The following is a 16,801-nucleotide window of genomic DNA, read 5'->3' on the forward strand; positions in this document are numbered from 1 at the left end:
CCTTCGCTTATATTTAAAATGACAGTGAAAAGTTGTAAATTAAAAACTGTCATGAAAAATGAGCAGGCCTCACCTACACATGAATCTGGTTATTGGTCAGCTGTCCAGTTCATTTGAAGCCTGTTAACTTTGGGGACTGTGTATAAAAATATGTTTACCATTACAGCTGACTGTCCACTCTCAGGGACCAGTGAAAAGCCTTTATACAAACTATATTCACCATTTTACATGTTTACAGCACTTTTATTCCATGCACGTACGCTCTTATCAATAAATAGTTATAGAGAAGAAAAGCGACCCTGTTAGAGACTGGAGCCTGTCATTTATCCAAGGCCATGTTATCTCAGAGATATGGTTTGATAAGGATATTTATAATGTTGATCATAAACATTTATGGCTTTAAATGTTCGCAGTTTAGTGCATGCTGGTTATAAATGAAGGTCAAGACAGGAGATGATTTTATTTTTGTACGTTTCTTTTTGTTGTCTTCTAACCTTCCATAGCTGTGATAGTAATGCTGTTTCAAGTCAGTACCATGTTCACATGTAGAGAAACTGTACGCTGAGCTGTTCCACGTGCTCTCTGTCTTGTAGGGACTGGTATGATGGTGCAGAAGGATGCCTCCTCCACACTGTCCTGTCCCCATGCCCACCTCCTCTCAGGCTGGGCTCTGCTCATTTTTGCGGTGGTGTCAGGCCTGTGATCTCGGCCAGTCGGAACTTTTTCTTATGGGTGGCTTGAAACTAATGCTCTCCTTTATGGATCACTGGGTGTGGGTCCAGGGATGGGAAACATGGGGATTCACTTTTAATAATGACAAGGATCTTTTTAAAATGTCTGAAGGAGATATTATGTTTGTGCACTGCTCTCAGTATAAACCATGCCTTATTGGGACATCTGTGGCTGACAGGCCACATTAATGTGTCCTTGAAACTGTAGTTGGCAGGACTTCAGGTGTAAATGTAATAATAGAGTCAACGTGGTGGAGGTCTGCGTGTTCACACTGAGGGCTTACTGAGTCTTTTGGGTTACAGGTGATGTTAGAGCTGTAACTGCATTCACAGCATGCATTTTTCACTTTGCATTTACAAACTGAATGTGTGATGAAACACCAGAGAGGCTAAAGTCAAACGTTCTGCTAAAACTGCCAGGTGCCAATTAGAGACAGACTCCAACTCTTTCATCTGCGTCTCATGTTTGAAATCACAAAGTGCTTCTCTTGTTGCTCACAGTGTGAACACAGAATAAAACCGAGGCTCTAAAGAACTGCTAACTGTTGTTTCCAGCTTTTGCTACTGTCTCTGTGCTTGTTTCACGTGTCTAGATGATTATTATACTGTTTGATGTCTTATTTCATTTCAGGGAAATTTGATTGTATTTAATTCTTTGTTGATGTTTTTTTGTTTTGTTTTTTGCTTCTTTGAATCATTTTGACAGGAATGTAAAAATACTTGTGTTTAGTGCAGCAGGGATAGATGACTGAGAGAGAGGAAAGTCCGATCACCAAAGTTATCAACAGTGTTGTAAACTGTCCTCATTGTAACCCCGCTATCAACTCTTATGTAACAATTCTGCTTCACCACATTTTACAGGAAACATGTGGCCGCTGTCATTCTTGCAGTATATTTGTATCTACAGCTCGAGAGTTAAGATCAAACATCAAGTGCTAAAAAACTGCGTCTTTGTCAATGTTTTTTTATTATTTTGTTGTTGATATACTCAGAACTTTTGATTTGGTTTGAATGGTAGATGATGCTCTGGTCTAAGATTTTGGAATGACAGGAATCCATTGTTTTGGTTTTCTACCCGCAAAACACTGCAGTGCTTCAAACTGAGTTTTTACTGGACGAGGTTCTCTTGTTATTTTACATCTGTACCAAACGTTATTGCTAATGCATGCAGCGCTTAATATGCTGTTCATTGTTAATACAGTTTGTTCCTAAGTCAGTAAGTGAGAAGTCACGCTGGTGGATGTTTTAATGTCTTTTATATTCCTGTGTTACATCAGTCACACTGTCTAATGTTGAATTGTCGCCATCACTTTTCCCTAATCCCAACCATATATTGTAGTATTGTAGGGTTAGGATAAGTGTTCTAACATAATTTTCTTGTAATATCCCCAAATAATCTGCTCAGAATAATCATGGAAATGGTTCTGTTGTCCTTACATAGGATAATAATCAGTACATGACTGATAGCTGTGCATGACAGACACTGAAGATATACAATATAAAAGGCTTAACAAGAGAAACTGATGCTAATGAGAGGAGGCTGGGGAAGCTTCAGACAGGAAGAGAATGTTAGTGCCATCAGACACCAGCAAAGAGAAAAGCAAGCTAGTGACGAAGCTTGGTGGTCGTCAAAAGGTTAGAAAGGAGGATTAATTAACTATGGAATAAAAACGGATAAAAAATAAAAGACTCAATATGGTGGACTGAATAAACTTCCATACGAAATACTCATGCAGATATGTGCAAGCCATGCTGAATGTACCGCCTTGCTAAAGCAGTGTTGGGGTTATGGATGAGCCTCGCCATCCAGGCCCAGCCAATAAGTCACTGAGCCCCCTCAGCTGAAATCTGAAAATACACTTCTACTACAAGTTACACAGATTAATATAATTTGGAAATGAAAACCTAAACACCCTAATGCTGATAAGCTATTGCAGCACAACTACAGATCAATATTTGATGGAGCAGCTTTGGAGCAGTCATGATACCCAGCATGACTGAGGAGGACGCTGAGCAGGAGGGCTGCAGGTCAGACTTTTGGGAAATAACGTCTCTTTGAACCTGAAGGTTATTAGTGCAGATAGTTTGAACCCTGACTGAAAAAGCAAAACAAATGGGAAAGTGCTGGGCATATACTGACTGCTCCCAGTTAACTGTCCACTTCTGCATCCAGGGAGAAACGTTTGTCCTGGTGCTTTGCCTGTACAACCTAAGAAGATATTATCACTGCACTTTTAGATTTAGGCTAGATTTCCTCAAGAGTGAACTATGAGCGAATGGTTGCAAATATACATGCTGTTTTTGTTTTGGGGGTTTTTTGGTGAATAAAATGACTTGAGATGACCCCCCCCCCAACATATGGTCTACTGCCCAAGGTGAGAAATATCTCCTCACCTTCTGCATGCAGTGTTGAGATGCAGTTGATGGAAGATAAACTTGAATGTTAGTATTTATGCTGTGAGCGCTTCTTGGCTTGCTTAAGGAAGCTGTGGAAGCAGTGGATCGCCATCTCTGTGTCAATCGAAGAAGATTGCAAAGCATTTAAGGCTATAAATATATTTTTTTAACCTATCAGAAGAAGGTCACTTAAGCTTTTTTCCCCCCCATTCAGCCAAAGGGGAGAACAAGAGGTGCAGACATGTACGAAAGGCTCTGAAAAGACTTTTCTTTTGCATCAGTCAGTGAAAACAGAGGCCAGCTCAAAGAGACAGCGCTCCCAAGGTGGGAAGCTGACTGAAAGATTAAATCCAATCCAAGATTGCCCAAACAATTAATCCACTGCTTCCCTCCAGATTAACTGAAGAAATAGAAAATCACTCACCCCAGAAGAATAACCTCCAAACTATACAAAGTAATTTCCAACACTGATGTATCTACCGTGCTACCAATACTCAAATGGGAAAATGACCTGGAGTACTCCCAATAACATTTTCTCCATGACCAAAAATGCAAACGTACACAGTATAAAACAATTCACAGCACACGCCTTACACAAAGGATAATGTTTAAAATGGGTTTAGGGAGCACAGACACTTGTTCACGGTGCACTTCAGGGAGCTCGGACGATTACTTCACCAATGTGGCGTGTATATAATCATCAGTAGTCACTAGTGATCACTCAATTTTCCCTTTTTAATATAAATAACATGTTTAATGTCTGCAGGATGAAAATTAGATTTTTTTTTATTAGAAATTTTAATTCTACCGAACAATCAGGCTGGGTGTGATGCCCCAAAATATATTATTAGCAGTGCTGTCAATAGATTAAAAAACAACAACTAATTAATCTCACAATTTTCTGTAATTAATCTCAATTAATCACAATTACTTGATCAATAGCCTGGTTGCAATTACATTTTTTTCAACTTTATATTTAAGCTTATTACTGAGATGTATGCAACATAATGAAGTAAATGCAGAATAAACACAAAGAATGTTAAATGCTTAAATTCAAAGAGAATTTGGATAGTTTTCTTCAGTCTTTTAGCACAGGTTCTCTCCTGTGAAATACAACTTTTTAAAAACCTATATACTAATAGGTAAGTATACATATATATTAATATTGGTGCTGTCAAACAATTAAATTAAATTATTGAACTGAATGGAGTTAAGTTGGTCAAAAAGCTGGTCCATTGGCACAGACCTAGTTGTGGCATGAAGCTTGATACAGCTGAAATCAAGAGATGTAAACTTCTGTCAGATGTTTAACTCAAGCCGTAAATAATACTGGTGCTACTAATTAATTTTTCACTGGTGTTTATTGGCCCAAAATAACTGGACCAACATGTGAGCACGGATAATGATAACACCTAGCTACAGCTATCTACGCACAGACAGAAAAAGATTTTTTTCAAATGTTTGTGTCTTTGTTAGCCACACTCGACATAAGTGAGGTGATGAAGCAAATACGAAAAAATGAATCGTCACAGAGTCATTAGGTTTAAGTATAAAACAAAAACGTCACTAAATGTTTTGGTTGTCCACACGAATCATATACTGAAACACACCAAGATCAAGTTTCAGAACCAAACAGTGTAAAAGAAATGTTTCCTGTCCTACGTTACTGACCATCTGCGAAGCCTTCGCTTTGGAAAAGAGGCTGAGAGCGACATGGGTGTGACACACAGACTGTTAAGCTATACCTCTTTAAATATGAGGAACATCGCCCTCTAGTGGCTGTAGTAATTTTTGATGAGACCAAAGAAATAGATGTAAAGTATTGCAAGAAGTTTAAGGTGGATGGATGGGTCAGCAAAACACTGAATTTTGGACCTAAGTCTCCAATGTTAGGTCCAGTAAGAGCAATATCTTTTTTGTCCTGGTTGTGGAACACTGGACCAGGTCCTTATCCTCTTGAGAGTGTGTGAGAGTGCATGGGACCAACCTTTGACCAACCTGTCTACTTGTGTTCTGTATACTTTGATTTGGTTTTTTCAGTTCAGTTTTATTTATATAGCGTCAAATCACAACAACAGTCGCCTCAAGGCGCTTTATATTGTAAGGTAGACCCTACAATATAGTGTCTGTCTCCTGAATCCAAACTGGAAGCTGGTTCCACAGAAGAGGGGCCTGAAAACTGAAGGCTCTGCCTCCCATTCTACTTTTAAATACTCTAGGAACAACAAGTAAGCCTGCAGTGTGAGAGCGAAGTGCTCTAATAGGGTGATATGGTACTACAAGGTCATTAAGATAAGATGGGGCCTGATTATTTAAGACCTTGTATGTGAGGAGCAGGATTTTGAATTCTGGATTTAACAGGAAGCCAATGAAGGGAAGCCAATAGAGGAGAAATCTGCTCTCTCTTTCTAGTCCCTGTCAGGACTCTTGCTGCAGCATTTTGGATTAACTGAAAAGACAACTTGATTATAATGAATTACAATAGTCCAGCTTAAATATTAAGAAATGCAACCAGTGCAAATCCAGTCAATTTTTTAGTATCACTCTGGGTTTGTTTTTTTGTTTTTTTTATTTTACAGTTATATTTCACACATGCAAGAAAGCAGTCCTTGTTTAATATGCTCATTAAAGAAATTATACTGGTCAAAAATGACTCCAAGATTTCTCTAGTTTACCTTCTGTTAGTACATGAAGTATGGATTGACTCTCTGTTTAAAATGTCCAGTTCCTGATGCTGTGAGTTTTACCAGTAGGCAGTGCAGAGCTTGGATGGAGCTGCTGGGTGAGGAGACTCGCCAAGTTCTAACTGCCTCTGATGTCCACCCCTCGTATGTCTGAGGAACCCTCGTCTTCACAGGATCGGGGCTGTTTGCCATGTTTGCACACATTCTCCACTGGTACAGATGACACAGAAGCACACACACACACACACACATACAATCACCATAAATGGTCAGAAGGTCAGGTATTAGAACTATTTCATTACTCAAACTGCAGTTCACCTTCATCATATTAATTAAACTTATACTTAGATTTTATCTTTGATTAAGAATAAAGATGATTTACTATTAGCAAACGCATATACAGATAAACTTAGAAACACCGTGTTTCTAAGATTTTTAGGGCAGAGTACAATAACCTCAGTATTGTCCCAAACAAAGCAGGAAATTAGAGATCATCCAGATTTGTATGTCTTTCAGACATTCCTGAAGTTTAACTAACTGGTGAGTAGTATTGGTCAAGTTACTTGAAAACAGTAATTAGTTACTTATTACTGATTTCTTCTTCAAGAAAGTAATCCTGTTACATTACTGATTACTTATTTTCAAAACTAATTGGTTACTTTATTATTTAGTTATTTTTAAAAACATGATACACAACCTAAATATGTAATAAAGCAACAGACCTTTCAGCCCAATTCTATTTCTTTCTGCATAATCCATCATATAAAATTGAATCAAATAAAAAAGGCTCTTTTAAAAACTTGTTTTATTAGTTTTAATCTTTTAACTTTATAAGATAAGATAAGATAAGATAAACCTTTAGTAGTCCCAGTAAAAGCAGTAAAAATGAAGAAAAAAAGAAAAAACAATAGACTAGAATAAGATAAGATAGAATAACATGCTATTCAAAATGAATAAAATACTTTGCTCTATTGGGAAAATTGCACTTGGTACTGTTGCACATCAGGGAGACAGGGTGAAAGTTATCATTGTGTTTTGGATGTGTGTGTGTGTCTGTTTGCGCGTGCCTGTGGTCATCTGCAGAGACCATGTTGTAGAGTCTGACAGCAGTATGAAGGAAAGACCTGTGGAGTCTCTCAGTCCCACATGTTGGGTGCCGCAGCCACTGCTGCTCAGTGCTGTCAGAGTCTCCTGCATGGGGTGGGAGATGTTGTCCAACAGGGATGACAGCTTAGCCACCATTCTCCTGTCACTCACCACCTCCACTGGGTCCAGAGGGCATCCTAGAACAGAGCTGGCCCTCTGGATCAGCCTGTTCAGTCTCTTCCTGTCCCCAGGAGAGATGCTGCCGCCCCAGCAGACCACACCATAAAAGATGGCTGAGGCCACCACAGAGTCATAGAAGGTCTTCAGGAGTGGGCCCTTCACTCCAAAAGACCTGAGTCTCCACAGCAGGTACAGCCTGCTCTGCCCTTTCCTGTAGAGGGCGTCTGAATTATGAGTCCAGTCCAGTTTGTTGTTCAGATGAACACCAACGTACCTGTAGCTGTCCACAGCCTCAATGTCCATACCTTGGATGTTCAGTGGTTGCAGTGGAGGATGTTTGTGCCTGTGGAAGTCTACCACCAGCTCCTTGGTTTTACTGGTGTTGATCTGGAGGTAGTTCTGCTGGCACCAGTCCACAAAGCCATGGGTCAGTTCTCTGTACTCCTTGTCGTCCCCGAGTCATCAGAGAATGCACATTGCATCAAGCAAAAATTAAATTAAATTATATGCAACATTCTCTGTATGGAAGAAATTTGTTTAACATTTAAACCTATTTTCTGCACATTCCAGCACATAAAAAATTCAATTCTTGTGTTTACTCTTTCAAATAGATGCAAGTAAAACACAATAAATAAAATCAAAGATTCAGCAGCACTAAGTCCTGTCACTCTTAAATCTATTGTCACCTGTTTAGCAGGAGTGGGGCGGGTGGAGGTTTGCCCGGTGCTGCAGCGGTCATGTCAGTGGGGGAACCAGAGGCCTGTGTGGTCCACCCAACCCCACCGCAGAGGAAACTACACCCACCTCATCACTCAATCATCTACCACACTACGTAAGACAATTGACACCCAGGTTGAGTTCATTCTCCACCTCTCCTGTGCCGCTCCCCCACCTGCAGAGACCTCCTGCAAGGATCTGACAAACTCCACGCCGGTTGAAAAGACCCCCATTTCTGCCAGCGCATCAAAGGCCCCCCACACCAGACAGGGCCCCCGTGCATGCACCCACCCACAACCCTGGCGACACACCAGACAGGGCCCGAGCCCCCAGGACCCAGCCAGAGCCCCAGCCCGGAGGTGGAGCACTCCCAGAACCCCAGAACCCCAAGCCCCCACGCCCGCCCCAGACCACCCAGGGGCAGCTAGGCCACTGTGCCAGTGACCCATGTCTGCCAACGCAAACCCACCCCAGCCCTGCTGCACGCAGCCACCAGGAAAACACCACCTACGAGTTACCAGAGCCCCCACCAGAACATGACCATGGGCCCCAGGCGGTCCTCTCCAGAGGAAATGTCCCTAGGGATTCCCCAGATGCCCCAAGCCTGCACCTAACCCCACACCAGCGATAATAGCGAAGCCATGACAAAACCACGACCTCCCACCCCCACTAGGTGATGGAGCCAATCAAAGGAGCCCAGAGGGATTGATCTAATGTGGTGGCAGAGGCTGTATCAAGAATAATGTGATCTATCAGATGGTTTTTATATTGGTTAGAATTAAGAATATTTTTATTTTTCCAGTTCATGAGGACTGTTTTCTTGGCGATGCATAGGGCCGTAAAAACAATGTGGGCTGTGTTCATTTCTGTAGTGACCTCCTCCAAGTTGCCCAACAAGCATACTAAAGGGGAAGTTGGAATGTTACATTTCAGACACTTTGATAACTCTTCACATATCTCGCGCCAAAACTTCTGAACTGGTGGACAAAACCAAAGAGCGTGGCTGTAATTGTCCGGTGTATTGACTTGACAGTGTGAGCAGTTGGAAGACGTAAAGCCCATCTTGAACATCCAATGACCTGTATAGTGCACTCTATGCAGTATTTTGTATTGTATCAATTGCAGACTGGGATTTCTAATCAACTGAAGGGTTTTTAAGCATATCTGAGACCAAAGGTTTTGGTCTAAGCTGATCGATAAATCCGCTTCCCATTTTGCAATAGGAAAGGACATTGATTCATCTATTTTAGAGTGTTCTGTATATTTTAGACAATAATTTGGGGGTTTTAAGAGTAAGAAATTGAACCACACTTGGTGGCGTTTGTAATTCAAATTGACCCGGTTTAAATCTCTTTTTTACTATGGATTTAATTTGTTGATATTCTAAAAATCTTTTCTTTGTTGATCTCATATTGTATAACTAGTCTGTCAAACGAAATAAAGTCTGTTCTTTCTAATATATGTTCCAAATATTTAATTCCTTTACAACTCCAGTCTGGGAAGTTAATCATATCATTGTTCTGTAGTATGTCAGGGTTATTCCAGATAGGTGTATGTTTGCATGGGATTAATGAAGACATTGTTACAAACTCCCACCATGCTGTCAGAGAAGAGCTGATGTTGATGCTTTAAAGCATTCATGTCGTTTGATGTTTGAGCTGATAAATGGTCTGAAATCTCTAGATTATTGCATAGTGCCTGTTCTACATATAGCCAAGGTTAGTCTAACAGAGCGTGTTTGAACCATCCTGAGATGAACTGAAGCCTGTTGGCTAAGAAGTAGTGCTGAAAGTTAGGTAGCTCTAGTCCTCCTTTATCCTTGGTCCTCTGATACACTGAGTTTATCTTTCCAAAGGAATTTAGACATATATGAATCCAGAGATCTGAACCAGTCTGGTGACGGTTTGTTCGGGATCATTGAAAATAAATAATTGATTTTTGGTAAGACCATCATTTTTATAGCGGCGACCCTTCCCATGAGTGATATGGATAGCGATTTCCATCTAGCCAGATCGCCTTCTGCTTTCTTTAAAGCACGGCAGCTCTTCCTATGACAGCTGGGATAGGCCCCAGTGCCCCCCACGACCCTGAAAAGGATAAGCGGAAGCGAATGGATGGATGGGATGTGGTTTAATTTAGTTAAATCTGCAAGCTTAGGAGAGACATTAATACCTAAATATTGAGTATTCCCAGATTGCAGTCGGGTAGAAGAAGACTTACGGAAGGAGCAATTAATCCGAAGAATTGTAGACTTTGACAGGTTAATATTTTTAACCAGTTTATGAGTTTCCAAGCCAAATTTGTGTCAAGTTCCAAATAAAAATTTCTAGTTAACTCTGTCAAATGCTTTTTCTGCATCAAGAGATAATATTTTGGTTTCAGTGTTTTTTCTGTATGAATAGTCTATTAAATAATCTACATGTATTTGTTGATGAGTGCCTGCTTTTATGAAACCAGTTTGGTCAGGATGAATTAAAAGGGGGGTTATCTCCTCTAATCTCTTTGAGAGAACTTTGCAGATTATTTTGAGGTCTGCATTAATAAGGGATATTGGACGATAGCTTGAGGGATACAGAGTCTTTCCATGGTTTTAGCAAGAGACTGATGTTGGCAGAATTCATATTTGGTGATAGTCTGCTATTTTCCTTGAATTCCTGCAACATCCTGTGGGATACTGCTGCCAGAATTGTCCAGAATTATTTGTAAAATTCTGCTGGAAAGCTGTCTGGACCTGGAGCCTTATTATTGAGCATACTTATCAGAGCTTCCTGGAGTTCACCTGGTGTCAGTGGGGACTCCAGTGCCATTACTTGACTGTGTAGTCATTTTGGAAGAGTTATGTTGTCAAGAAACTGATCAATTTCATTTTTAGATGGGTTTATTTGTGGTGAATATAAAGTTTCATAGAAATCCCTAAAAATGTTGTTCATTCTTTCAGGGTAATATATTGTGTCACTGTTGGTCTCTGTTTTAAATTAAATCAGCTTTCAGCTTTAATTCAAAGGATTTAAAATAGTGCTGCATTAACTTACAGCCATTCTATACACGGTCCCACATTTTTAGAAACGTGCCCAGTACTAAACTAATATAATTATATAAGGCTATAAGAGTTTTTAAATACTTGGCTTTGCAGTCTGACTTTAATCTACAACCAATGAACATTCTGCACAGACCACATCATTACAGTTTATCTCAACCTAACAGCTGGGATAGGTTTCAGCACCCAGACAAACCTGAAGTGGTTAATCAGAAGAAAATATATGGCTGGATAATTTGCTGTTATTAATTAATAGATACAGTACTGATTATGCTTATCATTGCAATGTCAGCTATTGATCTGATTGCTCATTTCCAAGTCAAATTATTGATTGGGTTTACCATGTCTTACCTGGAAGGGGGGTTATTAGGCACGTCACCGAGACTCCCACCATCCTGAATCTTTATCACTTGCACTTTGATACTTTCTATTAGTCATGAATGAGTAAGATATAAATCTGTCCAACTCCATCAAGCTCTGAAGTCTCCTCCAGTGTGCCTTGCAGGAAGGTAATGAGATCGATGAGTTTAGTCGGGTTCTGATTTGTGTTGTACACAGCTAGTATTTTGCTGCAACTGGGAACATTGTTTGTACATTGTAGTGCACATACTAGTAGCTACAGATAAGCCTCAAATTAAGGATTCAGTGAGTTTTTAGATTTTTTGTCGTGTATGTTTTAACAATCTGTAAAATTTCACTCAGGTAATGTTCATCTGACTAATTAAGGAGCAATTGTAGTTGAAGCTCTGATTTTGTGACTCGTGTAGGATAAACTATCTAATGACACTGATTTATAATTACTCAGAAGCTCAGTTCTACAGAAGGACACCAGGGGAGTCTCCAGACATCAACATGGCAAAACTCCTCATAGGTAAATAACGTTCATTCATTCTTCCATTAATTTTTCCTTGTTAATTTATTGAGCGGTAGAGCATCGGCATTATAATACTGAATTTATCATTATTATTATTTTAATTACTCTGCATAATATTTTTTCTATCCTTCTATCTTGGATAAAGATTACGTGTATTTACTAGAGATCTGCCAACGCAGATCTCTAGTAGAGATCCTTCAATCTTGGCTCAGGTCAAGATTGAAGGATTTATGGTGTTTCTCAACAATGATGCCATGGTGGCAGATGGCTGCATAGCATTTAAAACACATCAATTTACCAGCACCGGGCATCAGCTAAAATGTTAACAATTATATCTAACAACTAGTACATCTGGTACCAGCAGTAACAAAAGTGACGATTAGTCATCTTGTTGCCTACACGTGCCTGGTCATCACCTGTTATTTTTTCACATTTTCTTTTTTCCTTTTTTCAGCTCTGGGCATTCTGTGTGTTATACACATTTGTAAGTACCTGCGTTCACTGACCGAGTCTTGCCACCATGATCAAAGTTTCAGAACAAACCCAACGAGTCTTTGCTCTGTCTGCCCTTAGGTTCAGCCAATAAGCTGGTGTGCCAAATGACCAACTGGGCCCAGTACAGACCAAGTGCTGGCAAATTCACACCAGATAACATCGATCCCTTCCTGTGCACCCATGTCATCTATGCTCTGGCCACCATTAACAGCGTCAACCAGATCATCCCCGTTGAGCAGAATGATGAGGAGCTGTACGGGAGCCTGAACAGCCTAAAGAATGTGTGAGTTCAGTCGTGCTATGCACCAGTATTAACCACAATTTAATATTAGCCTGCAACCACTTTTAAGCCAAAAACTATATTTCAGTGTTTCCATCACAGCTTCTTTCAGTAGCTTTTAGAAGGACATTTAAATAAGAAGGATGAGTAACCTTGAATTCTGTCACAATATTTGTAATTATTTAGAAATAATTAAGATCTCTCCACGTTGGTTGAGTGTGGAGTAATTGAAAAAAAAAAAAAAGAGAGAGAGAAAAAAAAAAAAAAAGAAATAATTAAGATCACAATGATCACAGCAATCTGACTGGAAGTAAGGTGTTCCTTAATTATTTAAGGTTATGTCTTTGTGTCTCCTACTCCCTGCTAACAGCAACCCTGCACTGAAGACTCTGCTGACTGTTGGAGGAACAGTTAATGGAGTGAGCCCGTGAGTTTGACCTTCACCAGTTCTCAGGTCTCATATCTACCTCTATCACTTTCATGTAGATGAGATGTCATGCTTTATTTTTCCCTGCATCCCACCAGATTCATTGCTATGGTTTCCACTTCTGAGAATCGTGCACTCTTTATCAAGTCTGCCATCAATTTCCTGCACGCCCATAACTTTGACGGGATAAACCTGGACTGGGAATATCCTGGACACAATGGTAGCCCAGAAGGGGACAAGGAGAAGTTCACTCTATTGGTCACGGTAAACACAGCTCACATTGGCCTTAAATTTTAAATGCAATGCTGAAGCTAGACTACATTGTGGCATGATGGTTAGCGCTGTTAGCTGTGACAGTAGGTGTGAGTATGAGTGTGAATGGTCGCCTGTGTCTCTGTGTTAGCCCTGTGAAAAACTGGCGAGCTACGAAGAGTGTAACCTGCCTCTCACCCTGTAGCAGCAGGACCCTGAACTGAATAAGCAGAAGAAAATGAATGGATGCTGAATATCGTTGGGGAGTGTTTTCTCTAACATTGAATTCTTTTGGTTGGGTTAATTTCAAAAAGTTACTTTGTGTTGAATTTTTGTTGATCACTGCGTTGCAAAATGTTGTTGATAAAATGAAATAATTCTTGTAAAACAGAACAGCCAATATTGCTTTCAATCTCCATGGCCTCATAAGTTAAACCTCACAAATATTAAATTAAAATAAGGTCCTGTGTGTCTTCGACCTTGAAATAACACTGCACTGGAAATCTTGTATTACATTCTGTACCCTGTGGAACAGACTGATGAAAGGATGAATGTACCCTGCCCTGTTTTCTTTCATTTTGCCTCTGTCACCATTCTTTTTCCTGACAGTTTACAATATACATTACTTTACTTATACATTACTGTATTTATGGAACTACTGACACCTTTTCCTCACAAAAACCAAAAAACCCTTTATCATAACAGTGTATTGCTTTGAGAATAATCATTCTTCATTGTTGTAATCAGAATTTTCTCTGACTGGCTCTGCGTTGCTTTTGCCCTTGCCCCTATAGGAGCTTGTAAAAGCATTCGAGGCTGATGCCGTAGAAAACAAGAGAACTCAGCTGCTTCTATCGGCCAATGTTGCTGCAATTCCTCAGACCGTTGATAGATCATATGAGGTCGCCAAGATTGCACCGTAAGCTTGATTTCAGCATTTGTACATATTTTCAGGAAAGTAAGGTATCCCCCAAAAAATTTTCACCATTACTGAACTTGATAGTATTAGCATTACCGAATTACTTATTAGTATTAATTATTAGTGTTCCTTATTTCAAATGACACAGAGCCCAATTTTACATGTACTGTGTCTTTCACAAATGAACAAATGTATTGAACAAAAATTTCTAACCCAACAGACACTTTGACTTTATCAACATCATGACCTATGACTACCATGGTCACTGGGATCCAGTAACTGGACACAACAGCCCACTGTATGAGAGCGCTGTGGACTCTGGCGTACAACTTGATTACAACATAGTAAGAACCACACTATCACATCTACAACTGTCTTCTAGGTTGTTGAAAAGAACACAATGAAAGAATGAACAGGGAGTGATTTGTGAAAAATACCAGAGAGAGCCCCCCCCCCCCCCCAATAACAGGGGGCAACTGTCCTGTATACTATGAAGCCTGTTAGACCATATTATTACTATAATGTAACATTTAGAGAACATGTATATGAATTTCAACTAAACTGTTTTAGAACTTAAAAATAACCACAAGAATATTGAAACCCCTTTAATTAAATTAATATGCTCAATGTTCCTTGTTTTCTTCTTCAGATAAAGGTTATCCAATCAAATGTAACATAACAAAAAGTTTAACACAAGCTTTATGCAATATTCTTCTCCCTGTTTTGTAGGACTCTTCTATAGCCCACTGGGTATCTCTGGGAGCACCATCTGAAAAGCTGCTGCTAGGTTTCCCTACTTATGGAAGGACCTTCCGTCTTAGCAGTGGGGCAAATGGCCTGGGAGCACCAGCCAATGGGCCCGCAGATGCTGGACCCTACACTCGCACTGCAGGTTTCTGGGCCTTCTATGAGGTACAACAACACATTCATAAAAAGCTCAAGTTTGTTTGTGCTGTAAGTCACCTATTACTCTGTGATTGGTGGCTGTAGCTCAGGAGGTAGAGCAGGTCATCTACTAATTGGAAGCTTGGTGGTTTGATCCCTGGCTGGTTCAGTATCCTCAGGCAAGGTATTGAAGCCCAGGTTGCTCTCTGATGTGTTCATCAAAGTGTGAATGTTAGATAGAAAGCTAAAGGTGTGGAAAAAGCGCTTGTATGAATGCATGTTTTATAAATCCCTGTGAGTGCTCAAGTAGAGTAGAAAAGCCCTATGCAAGAACCTCTTCACCTACCATTAATCCACTTAAGAAGGAAAATGTCAGTCCAAAAGCCTGTGTTGTTTCTGGTTTACCAGATCTGTGACTTCACTAATACTGCTAATCTTGGATGGATCTCTGAGCAAGAGGTTCCATATGCCACCTATGGGAGTTCCTGGTTGGGCTATGATGACCAGCGCAGCTATTCTTCCAAGGTAAACAGTTTTGATATGCCTCAAATAAGACAAGTTCTTGTATTTGTTCTGTTCTATTGAATTGTACCCACTTTTATCATAATCAGTTTTGTTGGCTGTCCTGCAGGTCCAGTGGCTGACTGCCCACAATTTGGGAGGTGCTCATGTGTGGACTATGGATATGGATGACTTCAGTGGATCTTTCTGCTCAGCTGGAGCTTATCCTCTCATCAACCACCTCAGGATTTCAATGGGTAAGTGGTGTAATTCAGCTAACTCAGCATTTATAAAATACAATACAATACAATGCAACTTTATTTATATAGCAGATGTAAAACCAAAGGTACACCAAAGTGCTTCATAACAAGGTTAAAACATAACAGATAACAGGGTACAAATAAACTAACAAGTGAGAAATCCTAGTTAAGCAATTAATACAGATAAAATAGGAAATAAAACAGCTCAGCGTAATCTAGAGGATAAAATCACTGAGAATTCGTAAATATAAGGTGGTATTAGGGGGTCCAAGAGTATCAGCAAATTGGCCCCGGGGAATATGGTTATCAAACTACACTATTTCTGTTTTCTTCTCATTTAATATAAGAAAGTTATCAGAGAGCCAGTCTTTGACCTCTCTCAAGCACTCTAGCAGACAGTGTACTCGCAACGAAACGTCATCAGACAGCCGAAAGTAAATTTGAATATGGTCAGCATAAAAGTGAAAGGAGATATTATACTTCTCAAAGATAGAGCCTCGGGGCAGCACATACAATGAAAACAACATAGGACCCAACACAGATCCCTGGGGCACACCACAGTAGAGGGAAGCAACAGAGGAAAAGCAGCCGTGACTGAGTAGGACCTATCCGATAGATATGATCTAAACCAGTTAAGGGCACTACCCCTTATGCCTACTGTATGTTCAAGCCTCATTAGGAGGATATTATGGTCCACCATAACAAAGGCAGATGTCAAGTCCAATAAAACTAAGACCGTAGAGCACCCTGAGTCAGCAAATAAAAGAAGGTCATTAAGGATTCTCAGCAGACAGAAATAAAAGAATAAAAATAAAAGTTTAGTCACTTTCTACATATAACCTTTTTTTCATTGTCCTGTGATACAGGCTTTGGTCCAAAGCCTACCACTACACCACGCCCTACCACAACTAAGGATCCTGCTGCTGACTTCTGCTTTGGCCGTCCTGATGGGTTGTATGAAAACACAGCTGACAAAACCACCTACTTCCAGTGCTTCCAAGGAAACACCTACCTGCACCATTGCCAGCCTGGTCTCATCTACTGGGACTCCTGCAAGTGCTGCAACTGGCCCTGAG

General features: G+C 40.1%; 2 protein-coding genes across 2 annotated transcripts in view; both read left to right on the forward strand.

Moving 5' to 3' along the window:
• Window positions 1–5,734, forward strand: part of cntn2 (contactin 2) — an 86,487-nt gene extending 80,753 nt beyond the window's left edge. The window contains exon 23 of the mRNA XM_063474966.1: window positions 594–5,734. Coding sequence (XP_063331036.1) covers window positions 594–703 — 110 coding nt within the window. The 3' untranslated portion in view covers window positions 704–5,734. The remainder of the gene's footprint in view (window positions 1–593) is intronic.
• Window positions 2,725–16,801, forward strand: LOC134628266 (acidic mammalian chitinase-like). Its single transcript, XM_063475033.2, has 12 exons — window positions 2,725–2,759; window positions 7,776–7,910; window positions 8,048–8,369; window positions 12,237–12,484; window positions 12,852–12,908; window positions 13,007–13,172; window positions 13,955–14,079; window positions 14,300–14,423; window positions 14,809–14,991; window positions 15,373–15,489; window positions 15,596–15,722; window positions 16,592–16,801. The coding sequence occupies exons 1-12, from the start codon at window positions 2,725–2,727 to the stop codon at window positions 16,798–16,800; spliced, it is 1,848 nt and encodes a 615-aa protein (XP_063331103.2). The 3' UTR covers window position 16,801.

Source organism: Pelmatolapia mariae, linkage group LG5, assembly GCF_036321145.2.
Source record: "Pelmatolapia mariae isolate MD_Pm_ZW linkage group LG5, Pm_UMD_F_2, whole genome shotgun sequence".
In the NCBI taxonomy this organism is placed as follows: Eukaryota; Metazoa; Chordata; class Actinopteri; order Cichliformes; family Cichlidae; genus Pelmatolapia; species Pelmatolapia mariae.